Source organism: Pollicipes pollicipes, unplaced genomic scaffold (assembly GCF_011947565.3).
Source record: "Pollicipes pollicipes isolate AB1234 unplaced genomic scaffold, Ppol_2.1 Scaffold_6686;HRSCAF=7923_pilon_pilon_pilon, whole genome shotgun sequence".
Taxonomy (NCBI): domain Eukaryota; kingdom Metazoa; phylum Arthropoda; class Thecostraca; order Pollicipedomorpha; family Pollicipedidae; genus Pollicipes; species Pollicipes pollicipes.
Window position 1 is genome coordinate 7,882,065 of NW_023596921.1, and position 14,311 is coordinate 7,896,375.

The 14,311-nt window shown below is 52.4% G+C and overlaps 1 protein-coding gene across 1 annotated transcript in view; it reads left to right on the forward strand.

Annotated features, from left to right (window-relative positions):
- The first annotated feature begins 3,600 nt into the window (after positions 1-3,600).
- LOC119107394 (hornerin) overlaps positions 3,601-14,311 on the forward strand; it is a 34,758-nt gene continuing 24,047 nt past the window's right edge. The window contains exon 1 of the mRNA XM_037230828.1: positions 3,601-3,799. Within this exon, the coding sequence (XP_037086723.1) occupies positions 3,782-3,799 (18 nt within the window). The 5' untranslated portion in view covers positions 3,601-3,781. The remainder of the gene's footprint in view (positions 3,800-14,311) is intronic.

The following is a 14,311-nucleotide window of genomic DNA, read 5'->3' on the forward strand; positions in this document are numbered from 1 at the left end:
GTACTCCACTTCCGGTGTGGTGGCCTATATGGGTTGTTGACATCACCGCCGCGGCAGTGATTTTGTGGCGCGCTTGCGCATAGAAGCCAAGGGCGTCGCTTTGCGAACCTCGGAATGTTTGGTTGGCAACCGAGAGCAACAAGCTGCCAAGGCGAGCGCTGCGATAAACGCAACTGTAAAGCGATGTAGTAACTGTCATGAGGTAGAACGCCGCGCAACAAGACAGCTTCCTCATCCATGCTCCCTTACAACGGCTGTCTTCACTGGAGGCCATCAGCTGGATATACAACTCAGCCCGTTCAGCAAGGAGCGGCCTGTCGTCGCCAGCTTTGTGAAAACCCCGGTAAGCGGCCTGCGGAGCTGGCGAAGCATGCATGATGCTGCTTCGTCGGAATATTGCGGTGCTGCACGACATGATGTCTCCAAGCAGAATGGCTAGCGTCATGCCATTGCAATCTGAGCACAGCACGGCGGGTCAGCGCGCCTGCTGTTTGTCTTCGTTCTGCTGAGTCAGGAACCCGTTCGGCGCCATAAACCGATGACAAGCTCCTCACAATCCAATGTCAAACCACTCGGAGTGCTCACACATAACGGCACAGAGCAGGTGCTGGCAGGCTTCCAAGGCGGTCAAGACGTCGTGAAGCCCCGTCTGAGCGACCTTGTACTCCTGGTTGGCGGCGGCAGCTTGATTCGGAGTTGGCTGATTCGGAGTTTGTGTGTTAAGGCGTGGAATGTGCGTGTCGGGAATGCGGTGTCAACGGATCATCAGATGCGATCCGCGTCCCTAAGGCGAAGGTGATTGATGTCACTGTGACTCTGCGATTCACGTCACAGAAAGGAGAGTGGTGTCTGACATCGAAGTTCAATCGAATCTAAGAAGTCATTGGCGTGCCCGAATGCGACATTTTTGCAAGGAGGAGTTGGCTACAGCATTGACATCCTGTACCAGGCCTTGACTCTCACGACAGCACCAATGTAAAGCGAGTTTTTAACACAGTCAGTGGATAGCCGTTTCATTTCGCGTGCGTCCTTGTGACATTTTTGTGTGTACGGTCCTATCTGTAAGCTGACGAGACTACCCTGAAGGAAGATGACCTCAGGCAGAGGGAAGGTGACCTGGGCTTGGGGTCCTATGCAACTCGTGCCGTAAGGAGCTTACCTGCAGCTCGTGCCGTAAGGAGCTTACCTGATATACTGGGCGTATGTCATCTGTTCCGATGCCTCAGGTAATCTTCACAGATGGTTTTCACAGCAATTGTGCAGGGAAACAAACTTGATTGCTTCGGTCTCTACTGAAAGTCAGTGACTGACAATAACACGAGCATACATAAGCAATATGCAAGGCACCGATAGCCTGTACGTAATATGCAATACGTTTCTTTATAAGGCATGCGAGGACTTTCTAGCAAATCTTCTAAAGTGATTACCCCCGCCGAATGTCTTGGCAGTTTTACTTTTCTAAGAAGAAGAGAAGGCAGTGAGTGCCAAGGGTAGCTTGGCACCCATTGCGGATAGCTTTCTATCCGCAACTCATGCCCCAAAGAGCGACATGCTTCCCATGCTTGCAATGGAGGCAGGAATGGGGCTTCGAGACGCTTCGTCCGTACGTCGGTTATAAATACTGCACCGCAATGGTGCTGTCTTATTTGCTGTACCGCTTCCCAATGTTGGTGCGTCACCTGGGGTACTGCCCACCAACACTGACACCTCACCTGTGGTGCTGCCTCCCAATGTTGGTACCTCATTTTCGGAAAGATAATGCAAACATTTTCAGGTGATGGGTTTATGAGTCCAGAGCTCACGCTAAGCAGTCTTTTTTGCGGGATCGCTGACCCTTACCATTCGATCGTGCAATTCTAGGCCAACAGCAGGATTTATTTGCGAAAGTTTAGCGTTCCACATCGTTGGACACTGTCCGCCCTGCCGTCTGACGTCACCTGACCTTTGGTGCGGCAGCTGCCGCCGTCTACAGGCCATATCTGTCATGGGCAAGCAGCGAGCGCCTGCAAGCGCTCTAAACAAGTGACTTATCTGGACGGACAAATTCGCGGTAACACTTCCCAACGCTGCTACTTCATCTGTGGTGCCGCCTGTCGACGCGGCTAATTCATCTGTGGTGACGTCTCTCAACGCTGCTACTTCACCTGTGGTGCCGTTCCTCAATGCTCATACTTCACATGTGGTGCCACTTCCCAACGCTGCTACCTCATCCGTGATATCGACGTCCATCGCTAGCTTGCATGCTGAAGTCAGAACTGCAAGAATGCTATCAGGCAAAGAGCGATGGCTCGGCAAGACTGCCCGAGCCTGGAGATGTAACAGCTTCCCAGACACCTCATAAGTACTGCTTTGACTCACCAGCTGCTTTTGACGTTTTAAAAGTTTAGAAGTTTCTCAATTTGTATGATAAATCTGCACACAACTTGTGTGCATTGTGGATTTGGCTCGAATGTCGCCACAACTCATAAGGTTTCCATGATGTCAGAATTTACCGAGTGTGCGTCACCGAGTATCTGCCCAGCTGGCACAAACTCAAACAGCTCGCACCGCAATAATTTCGTCCCACTACCATCCCGTCGTTCAGATTCCGGGTTTTGAGGTAGCTTTGTTGTCGTTGTTTTTTCACCTACACCCATCAATTAATGATTTGGTTCCAAATGAATGCTTGCTTAAGGGTTAAACACGTCTGGCGTTAGCGCTTGACCAACTTTGAACAAATTACAAAATTATAAAACCGCTAATGCTTGACCGCACGCCTCCTGAAGCTCTGATCCATCATCGCACTGCTCCAGCAGTCCCAGCGCCGCCACCTGGGCGGTCATTTGACTGAGCGATGTGGAGCGACCCATGCGTAACATAATGTTTGGATGGTGATGCGCAGCAAGGAGGCCAGGGTCACTCATGTCAACGGCTCCAGAGAAAAGGAAAGGGGGCTTGATGAGCCATGTTGTATCTGCTTCATTCAACCCATTCCCTCTGAACACCGTGGGGAATGTTTCAGGGGGTACTCACAGCGTATCGGCATGTCAGCTTAAAGGTCATGCTAAGGCTCATGCTGTACAGGCGCTACTGAAGATGATTTAGATGACACTGCGACGATCGCCTCATTCGAGATTTAGAAATATCGGTCCAGCAATGCAGATGAATGCATCAGGGCTTGGTCTGAGCTCTACATTAAGGTCTTCGGCGATAAGATGAGGAGCAGGAGAACTGCGGGGCCTAGGCTTGGCGGTCTTGTAGCATGTGTTGGGTCCGACCTTGAAAGCTCAAAACTTGTACCTACGTTAAAAGCTGGTCCAGCTCACACAGAGATCCCATGAGGCCCATGCATTCAAACAATGCTGAAAGCCATTTGAGCCAGGACTGTGCACTGCCGATATGGAGAACGGGTTCGGCCCCGGGACTCCCCTGCGTCCAACACCGGACCCTGCCGTGGCGACCGAAGCTGCCGCCATCCTCTTGCACCACTCGTCCACACCTCTTCAGGGTCTGGAAAGGCGCGCTATAAAGTGTCCGGGTGGTCGGGGGGAGCGCTTAGTCGGCGGCCGTCGCGAGCTAGGGGAGAAAGTGTCGCCGTCGGAGAGAGGCGTACACGAGCCGCCGGTGGATCTGCCGGCCGACAGACGGCCACAGAAGCGCCGGCGCTCGTCGACGGCGGAGCGGACTCAGTGCGTCGCGCCGGGCCCGAGCGGAGCGGCGCCGACGCAGAGCGAGCGAGCGGCGCCGGTCGCAGCGGGTTCTGAAGTGACCTGAGCGGACGGCCGCCCCGGCGCGGGTCACCATGAAGGTTCTGCTCTGGGTGAGTAAGCTCTCCGGGACGGACCGGATGCCACAGGCCAGGCCAGCGGCGCAATGGTATGGGAAGGTATTGGAATAAGACATGCTGCATTGAGGGCGGTTTGTACAGTCAGTTTATTGGAGATGGTAGCCATAGATTATGGTACGGCAGGTAAGCCATTCTTGAGCAAATGATCCGCAGCAAAAGGTCCGCAGCAACTGACGAAAAGTTTGGGGGACATCCGAAACCGTTTGTTTATCTGTAACATCCGCAGATACCAATGCTGCGAATTCTAGGCACTGGTTTTGGCTCTTCCCCTCATGCGCAGAAGCTTGCAATATGTGACAGATTGATCGTGATGATGAATGAGAAAAAAGACCCTGGCTGATTATAGTTGACAAATTGCCATTTTTTATCAGAAAATAGCTCCATGTTGTCCATCAAAATTCAAGAACAAACGGACGACGTGAAAATCATGAGCAAGTTATGCTCATGTGACGACGTAAATAATCGTTGTAAATATTCATACGCGTCCAGACGCAAACCTCACAGCAATATCAATGCCGCGCAAGTAAAAAAGAAGAGATGTAACTGTGCTGCATTATCTTAGAATTAACGCATCTTTAACATCTGAAAGTAACAAACATTCACATCGGATTTGTAGAAGATAACTAGACTTTCAACACAGCAGCCACATCCATCTTCAGCACGAGCTCTGTCTTGCTTCAAAACATGCGTGACAGCGCACGTTAAATGTCACCCCATCTCCCTCTTGAGATTGCATCTTCCCTGCTCATAAAAGTCAGCGCAGTGGGGTCCCGCAGTCTTCATCCAACTTACGGCCCCTCTCACTTTCGAAATGAGAAGGCAAAGCACTTTAGAACAATGAAAGACTATGAGCTAACATTCCATGGTCATACTCTACGCCGGAAGGGCTTGGACAAACGCAGCATGGTTTCTGTACTTTTGTACAATGCTGTCGGAGCATTCCGCATGCATAGACGGCGCATGATGCGCTGTTGACACAACTTTTATGCTAAAGTTAGGGAAAAAATAATGGTTTGTGAGACGGAGAGCTTACCAAGAGTTAGGGAAGGAGTAGTGCGGGTGTAGAGGATGAACGCGGTGAGATGGCTCCTTAGTGCTATTTTAGGCAGCTAGAAGGCATCAATATCCATTTCATCCATTTCAATAACCTGGAAATCACCTCAACGCCTGATTGTTTATAGACCCATTTATCGACCGCTGTTTAGGTTGGCTCGGCCACAGTTGTAAATTGATCATGATGGTGAACGGTGCTTAAGCCCAGGGATTATAAAACCATCTGCGCTCTTCGCTTGGGAATCAAAGGCTCTTCTTGTCCATTAATGTTTTCATATGAAACAGGTGGGTACAACACAAAATGCTCGATAGCTCGTAGTGGGCTGAACCAAATTTCTTATCTGTGTGATATTCACAACATAACAATATGAACTAAACGGCTTGTTCTTTTTTTGCCACCCGTATTGCCAATGGTAGGTTGACGGACGGTTATTTCCAAATGTTTAAAGATGACACCTAAAATGAAGCAGCTAAGCCTAGACATAAAGAAAAAAGACCCTCATCTCGTCATTTTTTGGCACTATAAGCTGGGAACTCTCGTTCTGATGATACTCAACCTTCATTTCCCAGGAGATGCTAGTTAAGCAACAATATCAAACCGACATTGGGTATATTGACAAAACTCACAATTTTGTCAAGAGTTTTGTCTATATCTGGTTGCTTGATAAGGTTGTCCAGATAGTATTCCTTGGTGCACTGAAGCAACACTCAGAGAAATTAAATTGTTTACGGTAGCAGCGCTCCTCTCCCGTCGTCTGACCGGTTATTTTGCCACACTCCCGGTGTTCCCACACCAAAATAACTCAATGTGATTTGTTCCATCGCTCTTTCATCACGCACACCGGCGCGGCGCTCATCACTCTTACCGCCTGAAAGCGGCAATTTATCGGCTCTATTAGTGCTGGCTGGCCGACTGCCTCCAGCGTGATTTAATATCACCTACTGGCTTTAACACGGCTGGTCGGCCGGCCGGCCGGGTACCGGGCAGCCGGCATGCGCCACGCATGGTTACTGCCACCGGAGACCCACGGGCCAGTGCGTGACTGGACCACCAACAGAGCTCAGCAGGGCTGGGCGCGCGTCATGTGGGAGCCCGATCAGCTTTACAGCTGGCATGCGATGAACGGCTCACCGACTCCGAAAAATGCGCCGACAATATGCATAATTGCCACAACGTCCAAGAATATAAGGGCGTTATGAAACCTGATTGATTAAGAGCCATCTTCGAACAAAGTGTTGTTTTAATGCTGTTCGAATTCACCTGGCGGTCCTAGGAGTGACGTTGCTTCACTCTTTGGGACATGAGCATGTCACACATTAATTGGGGTATTACGTTATGCGTATGTATGTATTGCTTCATACCTGGACACACCACCCACGTATGCAGCTTTCAATACTTTCTTTATGCTTCCTTCCTTGTGTAAAATGCAAGTTTGCATTTTTTACCCAAAGCTCTCCAAGCTACACAGCCGGTCTTTGCGTTCCACAATTAGAATATCCCAGAAGCCAGAAGATACCAGAATATACCAGAAGCGAACCTGCCAGCCGTCATCATCCCCACCATCTGTGGGGGGCGGTTGTTGACGCCGGTGGCTTCCCCTCCCCCTCGAGAGGTCACCGACTCTGACCGCGCCTCGAGAAGCATCAGAGCATGCGGCGTGACCGCTCGCCCACGGGCGTCACGTCACGGCCCGTCACGGCCCGTCACGGCCCAGCCGTGACCTCTGCGACCAACGGCGTGACGGCGGTAAACACCGGCGCATCGTGAACGTCGCGCAAGTGTGGCCCAGCGTCACCGCAGCGGCAAGCGGGGGGGGGGGGGGGCATCTGTCACCCGCGGGGTCATTACCTGGCGGGACGGGTCACGCTGGCTGGACCGGGGAGGGACTGAGGGGAGAAGGGCGCGGGACGAGGTCAGGGTTCGCGTAGCCATTGCTCTCGGGCGTTGGAGGTGGGATCATTGACACACCTTTACTGTGAGAAAGCGTCGGCCTAAGGTACATAGCGGTCACGCAAAAAGTGAGAATAACGGTTACCCACGTGAGTTAAATCAAAGCCAACATAGATGCAAAGAAATTTGGCGTCCACAGAGGTCTGGTATTATGTGGCATTGCAATGAATACCCCTGGCACTGTTAAGCTGAATTTCAATTAAAGGCCTTGCTGAAACATAACACTTTCGTTGAAATCAATTGAAACGAATTGTTTTTAGTAATCCTTCATTTTCTTGCAAACCATTTCTAAGCAAACCAGTGTATTTTTATTAGCATTGAAATATTATACCAATGTGACATACATCGCAGGGCGAGCAGTAATCATACACACTCATAGAACCCAAACTGATAACTTGGTTTAAATGTCCATGACGTCAATGGTTTCGGGCTTAAACCTGTCCAGACATCACAAGTAATCCATCTCGTAATCCATCTCATCATCAGTAATCCATCTCGTACTGTGGGCTTCAACGGAGCCACACCCGAGTTACTTGTTGATGACCTGCAAAACATGTGAGCATCAGCCACCGCGACGCAGCACCTTAACGAACGCACCCCGGACATGGCAGGCAGGCCACTGTCACGGTGCCGGAAGGGTTTCGCCCTGCGGCTGAGCGAAGGCGTCGGTCGAGAAGACGGCACGTGGGCGTCGTGCGAACCGCTTTCCGAGGAGTGTGGTGCGAGAAAGTCATGCACGTGGTCGCGGAAATGTCAGACTGAGAAGGAATGTCACGATTGCGAGCTGCCCCCGGCCACATGTGAAACTAAGCAAGAAACTAAGAGGCGGCTAGCTGATCTTCTTCAAATGTTGTTGAAGGTGTCGTGGGATTGACATGACCAACGGTCCTAGCATTGTTTCAACAGTGAGGATAACATATAACAGTGAAAGTGCGCATGCGTGATGCAGGCATCGCTTTGTTAACTTAATTGGCTGGTTAGGGGTGCTGATAGTGTAGCGGTCAACGCGCCTGCGGTAACCACTGGTGCTGATAGTGTAGCGGTCAACGCGCCTGCGGTAACCACTGCGCATCCGGGAAATCAGAGATACTGGGGTTCGATTACCCACGGTATCCGCCCTTCCTGCCAGGGTGAGGGGTCAGGCGACGCCATACAGCCTCAGTGCGTCGTAAAGGCCCAATGACGACGAATTGACTGGTTCTTCTGCCTGGAATCATATGTCGGCTTCTGGGCACCATCTATATGAAGCCGTTTTGAATTCAGCTTCCAGTTTATGATTTGTCAATACATGTACTCCATGTCCGCAGTTCAGGCTCCGAACTTCCTGCACTTTAAAAATCTTAAACCCAGGTTTATAATGCAAGGAAATTACTAGCTAACGACAAAGTCGTGCAACAGATGTCAGCTTAATTCCCACATTAGATGCAACTTAATAGCCTCAAATGAAGTGTTGGTACATAAGGTTCGGCGCAAAAAGTTTGCTGGAAGCGTTCACGTTCTAAAGGCTGCGGCACGCTTATTCTTTTACCCACCGGTCTCGGCAGCAGTTTTTTGGGCGCACGGCTTCGAAATGCCTGCATGATCTTGCTGGTTTTTAGCCCGTGCAGACACGTCGTGGCAGTTCAGTCCTTTTAGCTAATGACGCCATTTCAAACAGAGATAATTACGGGTGAGACGGCTCGTGCCACACGAATGACGAGGACCTACGGCATTGTTTGCACGAGCAAGTGCAAGCGTCTAATTGGAGCGATTAACTGCTGTCGTCGAGTTGCCGGCATGGTGTTAGCAGAACATCCATTTAATATGCTGCCGTGCGTAACTGCAAATGTGAAGAACTTGTACATCATGGAGGCACCTTTACTCCGTGCCGGCGGCCGTGATTAAACATTCCAGTGGGAACCCGTCGCCGCCGCCACCGCCGCCGCCGCCACCACCGCTCCGTTGTCTCCCCGGGGCGGTAAAACCCCGCGGCGGTCAGGGCGCGGCGGCGGCAGCGGCGGTAGCTTGATCCCGGATCGGCCGACCCACCCGACTTTCTGTTCGCATCCGCCGTCGCCGAAACCGGACCACGGCAGCCCGCAGCCCGAGGCGACGCCCGGGGCGACGTCCGGGGCGACACCCGAGGCGGCGGCGGTCAGCGCCGACCGCCGCCCGGTTAGCCGAGGTGAAAAGGAAAGCCGGCACATGTCGGCCTGGCCGGAGCCACACAGCCGGCTGGCGGCGGGGCGGCGCAGCTGGCTTCGGTCGGGCCGCGGTCGGCACGACTGCGGGGAGAGCACTTACCGTAATAGCCCGCCCGGCTCGGGCTCTCGGTAATGAACCGAGCGTGGCACGCGCGGTGGGTGGGTGAATGTTGTGTGGTTTTTAAGGCAGGTGTATGAGTGTAATGCTCGCACTAAACGCGGCGATGGCCATCCCAGACAACGAGGTCGGGTGTGGTGCAGAGGCTTCTGAGATGTTTCTAGATGGCTCCCGCAGTCCTTAAACGACCCCCAGGGACGGCACGCACCTTGCGGAACTGTCGGCAACAGTCTAATGACGGGAAAGCGATCAATTCTAAGTGCGGAAGAGGCTTCGGTGTTTGGCAATTGAGTGCCTTTCGTTAGCGGCGCATCCGTCCTTGACCCCTGACCGGTGATGAGCGTCTGGGAGGACGGTGACGGCGAACGTTCACTGTCGGTTTCGTCCCAACCGCCGGGGGCCAAGGGTCATGGTGTGAGGGCGGCAGTGTCTTGCGCAGGGCTTGTCTACCGTGCCTCCCTGTGAACCTCGCTTAAGGGGCAGCCTGAGTTCCACGTTTGTGTTGCTCTGAGTAAGGTGTGCGTTTGCGTAAGTACATAATAGAATATCTCTCTGTTGGCCCTTCACTTCGCTGCCTTTTTCTCCTTGCCAGCAGCCTTGCCCAATGAAAGTGATGCCTGGTCTCGTGGTAAGGTTCTGACCCCGTCCCGGCAAATAACATGTCCCGATACAGGCCCCACCCATTGATTAAAGACCAGCCCTCGGCTCTTTCTGTCCCACGTATCTTGGCAAAGTCGAAGGGCACCAAAAAGCATTATGGTCAGGTGTCCCCGACTACAATCAGCTGAAAACGATAATGCAATGCTAGTGCTCTCCAACGTCTGTTGTTCTTTCCCAAGAGCGTGGCTCTGTGAAGAGACATTGCGTGTAGCTTTGGCGTGTGCATCGGACCGTGATGCTGTGCGCCAGCCGGGTCCATCGTTGCCGCGACAACAGGGGCAGTTTTTTACCTCTTGGGAGCGCAGCAGTGGCGGGTTTCGCGGGCTAAGGAATCAGTGGAGCTGATGTGCGGTTTGGACTCGTCAAAACCGTACTTATGTCATCATCACATCATATTTTCACGCATTTCTGGCCGGCCTGACGTAAATGAGACATGTTCATGGATGAAGTCATGTAGTTACACTATCCCTGGTACACATTAAACGGACCGAGAAAGTCGTGCGTCGCTTCACCAGTGGGAACCGCAGCTTTGAAAGACAAGTTGTAGTTCTCATAGAACTCTCCCTGTTAGCGAGCAAGGGACATCCAGCATCAGTTTCACCTCTGAATGGTGGCCACTTGCCATAGTAGCTATGACAACCCCCGAAGACACTTCCAACACACAAACTGTCGGCCGTAAAAGCTACGAGCACTGTAAAAAGCTGTGAGTCATCCACAATTGGCCAGGGGCATCTGACTTGCATCTTTTGGTGGATTTGTGAGTGAAAACTATCCAGGAACTCAGAGAACTCTGTGAAAGAAAGCACAACTAGTTTGGCACTGATGGCTATGTCATTATTTTTTTTTATAAATCTGATACTCAAGAATCGAACAATTATGAAACGAAAGCCATGACCAAGCAGCTCAGGTTCACGAAGCTCCACCTGGCATGAGGCGTGTTATACTTCCCTGGGAAGATGTCATATGGCATCTCCCTATTGCATCAGCCAACCCGCTATCACACATATTTATCTTCAAGTAGGTCTTATGTCTGATCCATGTGGTCATTATGCGTGGTTCGGTCATTCCTACGCAACGACTTCCTTGTTATGGTTACGCGATGTCATGGTGGCGTCGTCTGTTTTGGTGGAAGTTTCCGATAGGCAAAACCCGCTGTCAGTTTACACTGACACGAGCAGCCAAATCTTATGTCGCGCCCTTTCCTCAACACCGCTGTCTCAGTAAATAAGGCAGTGGCTGTTGCTGCCGATGGCCCTTCAACAGGTACCTCGCGCAACGGGCACTGGGACTCCCGAGATCCTGGAACTGAATTCAGTGCCTTATTTCACAGATTGTATGTGACATCAGTATGTCTGGCTCCCAGGCAGGACAGCTGTCTCTCAAGCGTGTTCATTTGTCAGCTCTATTTAAATATGAGGGAACCGGGTGGTTGTAGCGCACTCTCCCACGTAACGATGTGAATCCACGCCCATTGGTTCTGCGCCGCCAGCTCACCGCCCGTTTCATCCATTGTGGACGATTCCAGTTTAATTCGAGCTAGGCTGCCACAAAAACGTGTTACGTAAAGCTGGTGAGGAATACCGCAAATGATTGTGGTAACCAGACTGTAAAACAATGACGCGTCACGCACAATCTCGAATTTGATGGTGTCTCTGGGAACGCCGAACTCTCGTGGCGCGTGGCTATTTTGGCAAAGAAAAAGAGACGTGGTTTTGGTGTGACGCCTGCTGTTCCCTCCGTCGGATATCACGGCATACCCTCCAAAAATGGCGGTCCTGTAAGAACAGGCAAATCAGTTCACTGACAAGAGCTGACACTGCCCACTATTCACATCGGGGTCAGTTGCAAAGTACCTATGTGACCAAACACTCGCAGCGAGCAGCTCAAACTATATGGATTGATTTACAAGAACGCGGCGATAATTGTCAAGGGGCATTACAAAAGGATATAGGCGCTTTGTCAACCCAATTACTTTCGAGTTTTCTGCCACTCATTCCCAGTAACTGTCTATGATCCAGTCAACGCCTTGCGTGCGGCTCGTTCAGCTGCCGTACCCGACTCTCAGCCACCTCCCACGAGACCGATCAATCACCCCCCGGTGTCCCTTCCCAGTCCCAGTAGGGCCGGCGACGGCCTCACACCGCGCCGACAGAGCCCGCCGCCACTGCGGCTTACGTCACGTCCCACGCAGCGACACCAGCACAGGCGTCATCTGGTGCGATGGCTTTTGCTTTCATCCCGTTTCACCGTGCGAGGAATCTGGCACGGCGAGATGCGCGGGTGCGGCGGCGGCGCGAGGCGCCTGGTCGGGGCCGACCCTCCCCCTGGTCCGCCGCTGGACCGACCCGTCCCCTGACCCGCCGTGGGGCCGACCCTCCCCTAGAGCGCCGCAGGGTTCGGCTTGACCTGGAGCGTGATGGCTCCACCGGCCGGCCGGTCGCTCGACAAACACGCCAGAGTGGAGGTGGGGGATGCTGGGCGCTCCTGGCTGGACATCCGGCCCGGCCACGGCTGGCCTCAGCTGGCTTCGGCAGGTGGGGATGGTCCCGGTGCGAATCAACGGGCGTCGTGGCTTCGCGCCGGATGGTGGCGGATGTGTATATTCCGAACGATACATCCCGTGCACATTCCGAACGGAGATATGAACGGCAGGCTGGGTGGTGACCGGAAGACGCTACAGTGGGGTGTAAACATGTTGAAGCTGAGTAAGGTACACGGCTTGTGTCAAGCTTGTTCATACGAGTAATGCAGTCCCGAGTATGCTTGCAGGCGTATGAACAACCAGGTCGAACGTCCGATCTACTGTTACCTACCTCGCATTGTCCACTTCCTAAACATACCAAGCTTATAGCTTGTAGGAAAACACAAGTGAATGTAAATCAAGTACTGCGAAAAGCCCACCAAATGTGCGGTCTTCGCTTAGCCCATCAAACCGCGGTAGCGTAGGTCACTCGTCGGTTCAGAAAGTGTTCACTGTTCTCTAATCGAGCCATAAATGTGGCACCACACTTTCTGAACAACCGACGGCCGTTTCGCAGCCGCACCGTCCCATGCCAGTTGAGCCGTTTCGCGGTTGTCCAAACCTGGACGTGCTGAATTTCCATGCTGGCCATTTGCGTATTGTTTTGGCGCTCACTTTCTCGTCCGCTGTTTATAGGATCTGAACGGATGGTTTCACTGGTCTGCGAACAGCCGTACCGTGGTCATAACGTGTGCGCCAGACACACAGTGGATCAGACTTCCCCAACCAACACCGCCACCATCCGCGTTGAGGACATAGTCTTCTTTACCCGTGCGTTGCCTCAGCTGGCATGCAGACAAGGATATATATATATATATATATATATATATATATATATATATATATATTATGCGATATAGAACGATGCGTAAAAAAGCTCGTCAGTGCTGAGTCAGCAGTTATTTTTAATCAAACATATGTATATATATATATATATATATATATATATATATATATATATATATATATATATATATGTGTGTGTGTGTGTGTGTGTGTGTGTGTGTGTGTGTGTGTGTGTGTGTGTTTGTGTGCATATATATGTATACATACACATATATAAATAGCCTATTTTGCATCTTCATGCTATACATACAAATATCTTTTTTATCTCTTCTATTATATTTTTTCTAAATATATGAGCATCAGCAGGCGGCGGCAAGCGATGGCCGGTGCGGACGGTGCGCTCGCCGCGGCCCGCGCAGACCGCCGCAGCCGGCGGAGGAGAGCGAAAGCCCTCCGCCCGCTGCTTGGCTGATGGCGTCCCGGCCAGGTGACACGTCAGCTGCGGCGCCACCGGACCCGCTCCAACCGTGGCCCACATGCAAGGCAAACACGGCGAGCGTGGCCCGGTGACGGTGCTTGCTGTCGCCCGCGCAAGCGATGCGCATCCTGTTGACCGCGAGAGCGCACCATACGAACTCGGAGTCACTCCTCATGAAAAATGGAGGAGTTGGATACGGAACAAAACCACGAAATGAGACGCCTTCGTGTCTATTCGCTTGTGCTGGCCACGGCCCGTTATCTGCTGATCGAGGAGTACCGCTAGCATGTGAAATACAAGTGCTACCGTAGCACGACTGTACACCAATGTCATACAACAAATTAGCACAAATGCTACCGTAGCAACCATTTCGAATAGCACGGGTGTACATGCCTGCTGTCGCCCTCAAGCTCGGTGCAGCCGTGACACGGTGGCACCAGTGTGACGAGCCTCGCCTACAGCCTCGCTGGCGCCGGGCTCGGAAGTACATCATAATGGGGCCGTGGGGAGTCTCCCATGGCGCCCAGTTTCTCTGCCCTCCCAGCCTCGTGCTGCACCCACGGGCGCGCCGGACGGAGACGAGGCGAGGCCAGGCACGCACACGGGAATGCCGTGCAATTAGCCGGCGTCGCGTGCCGCGAGGGTTTCCTCAGATGAGTGTTGTTCACGCCTTACGTCCGAGGGCCGGGGCCGGCCGGCGAGGCGGGGCGGGCAGACAGGCTGTCGTGGGAAGAA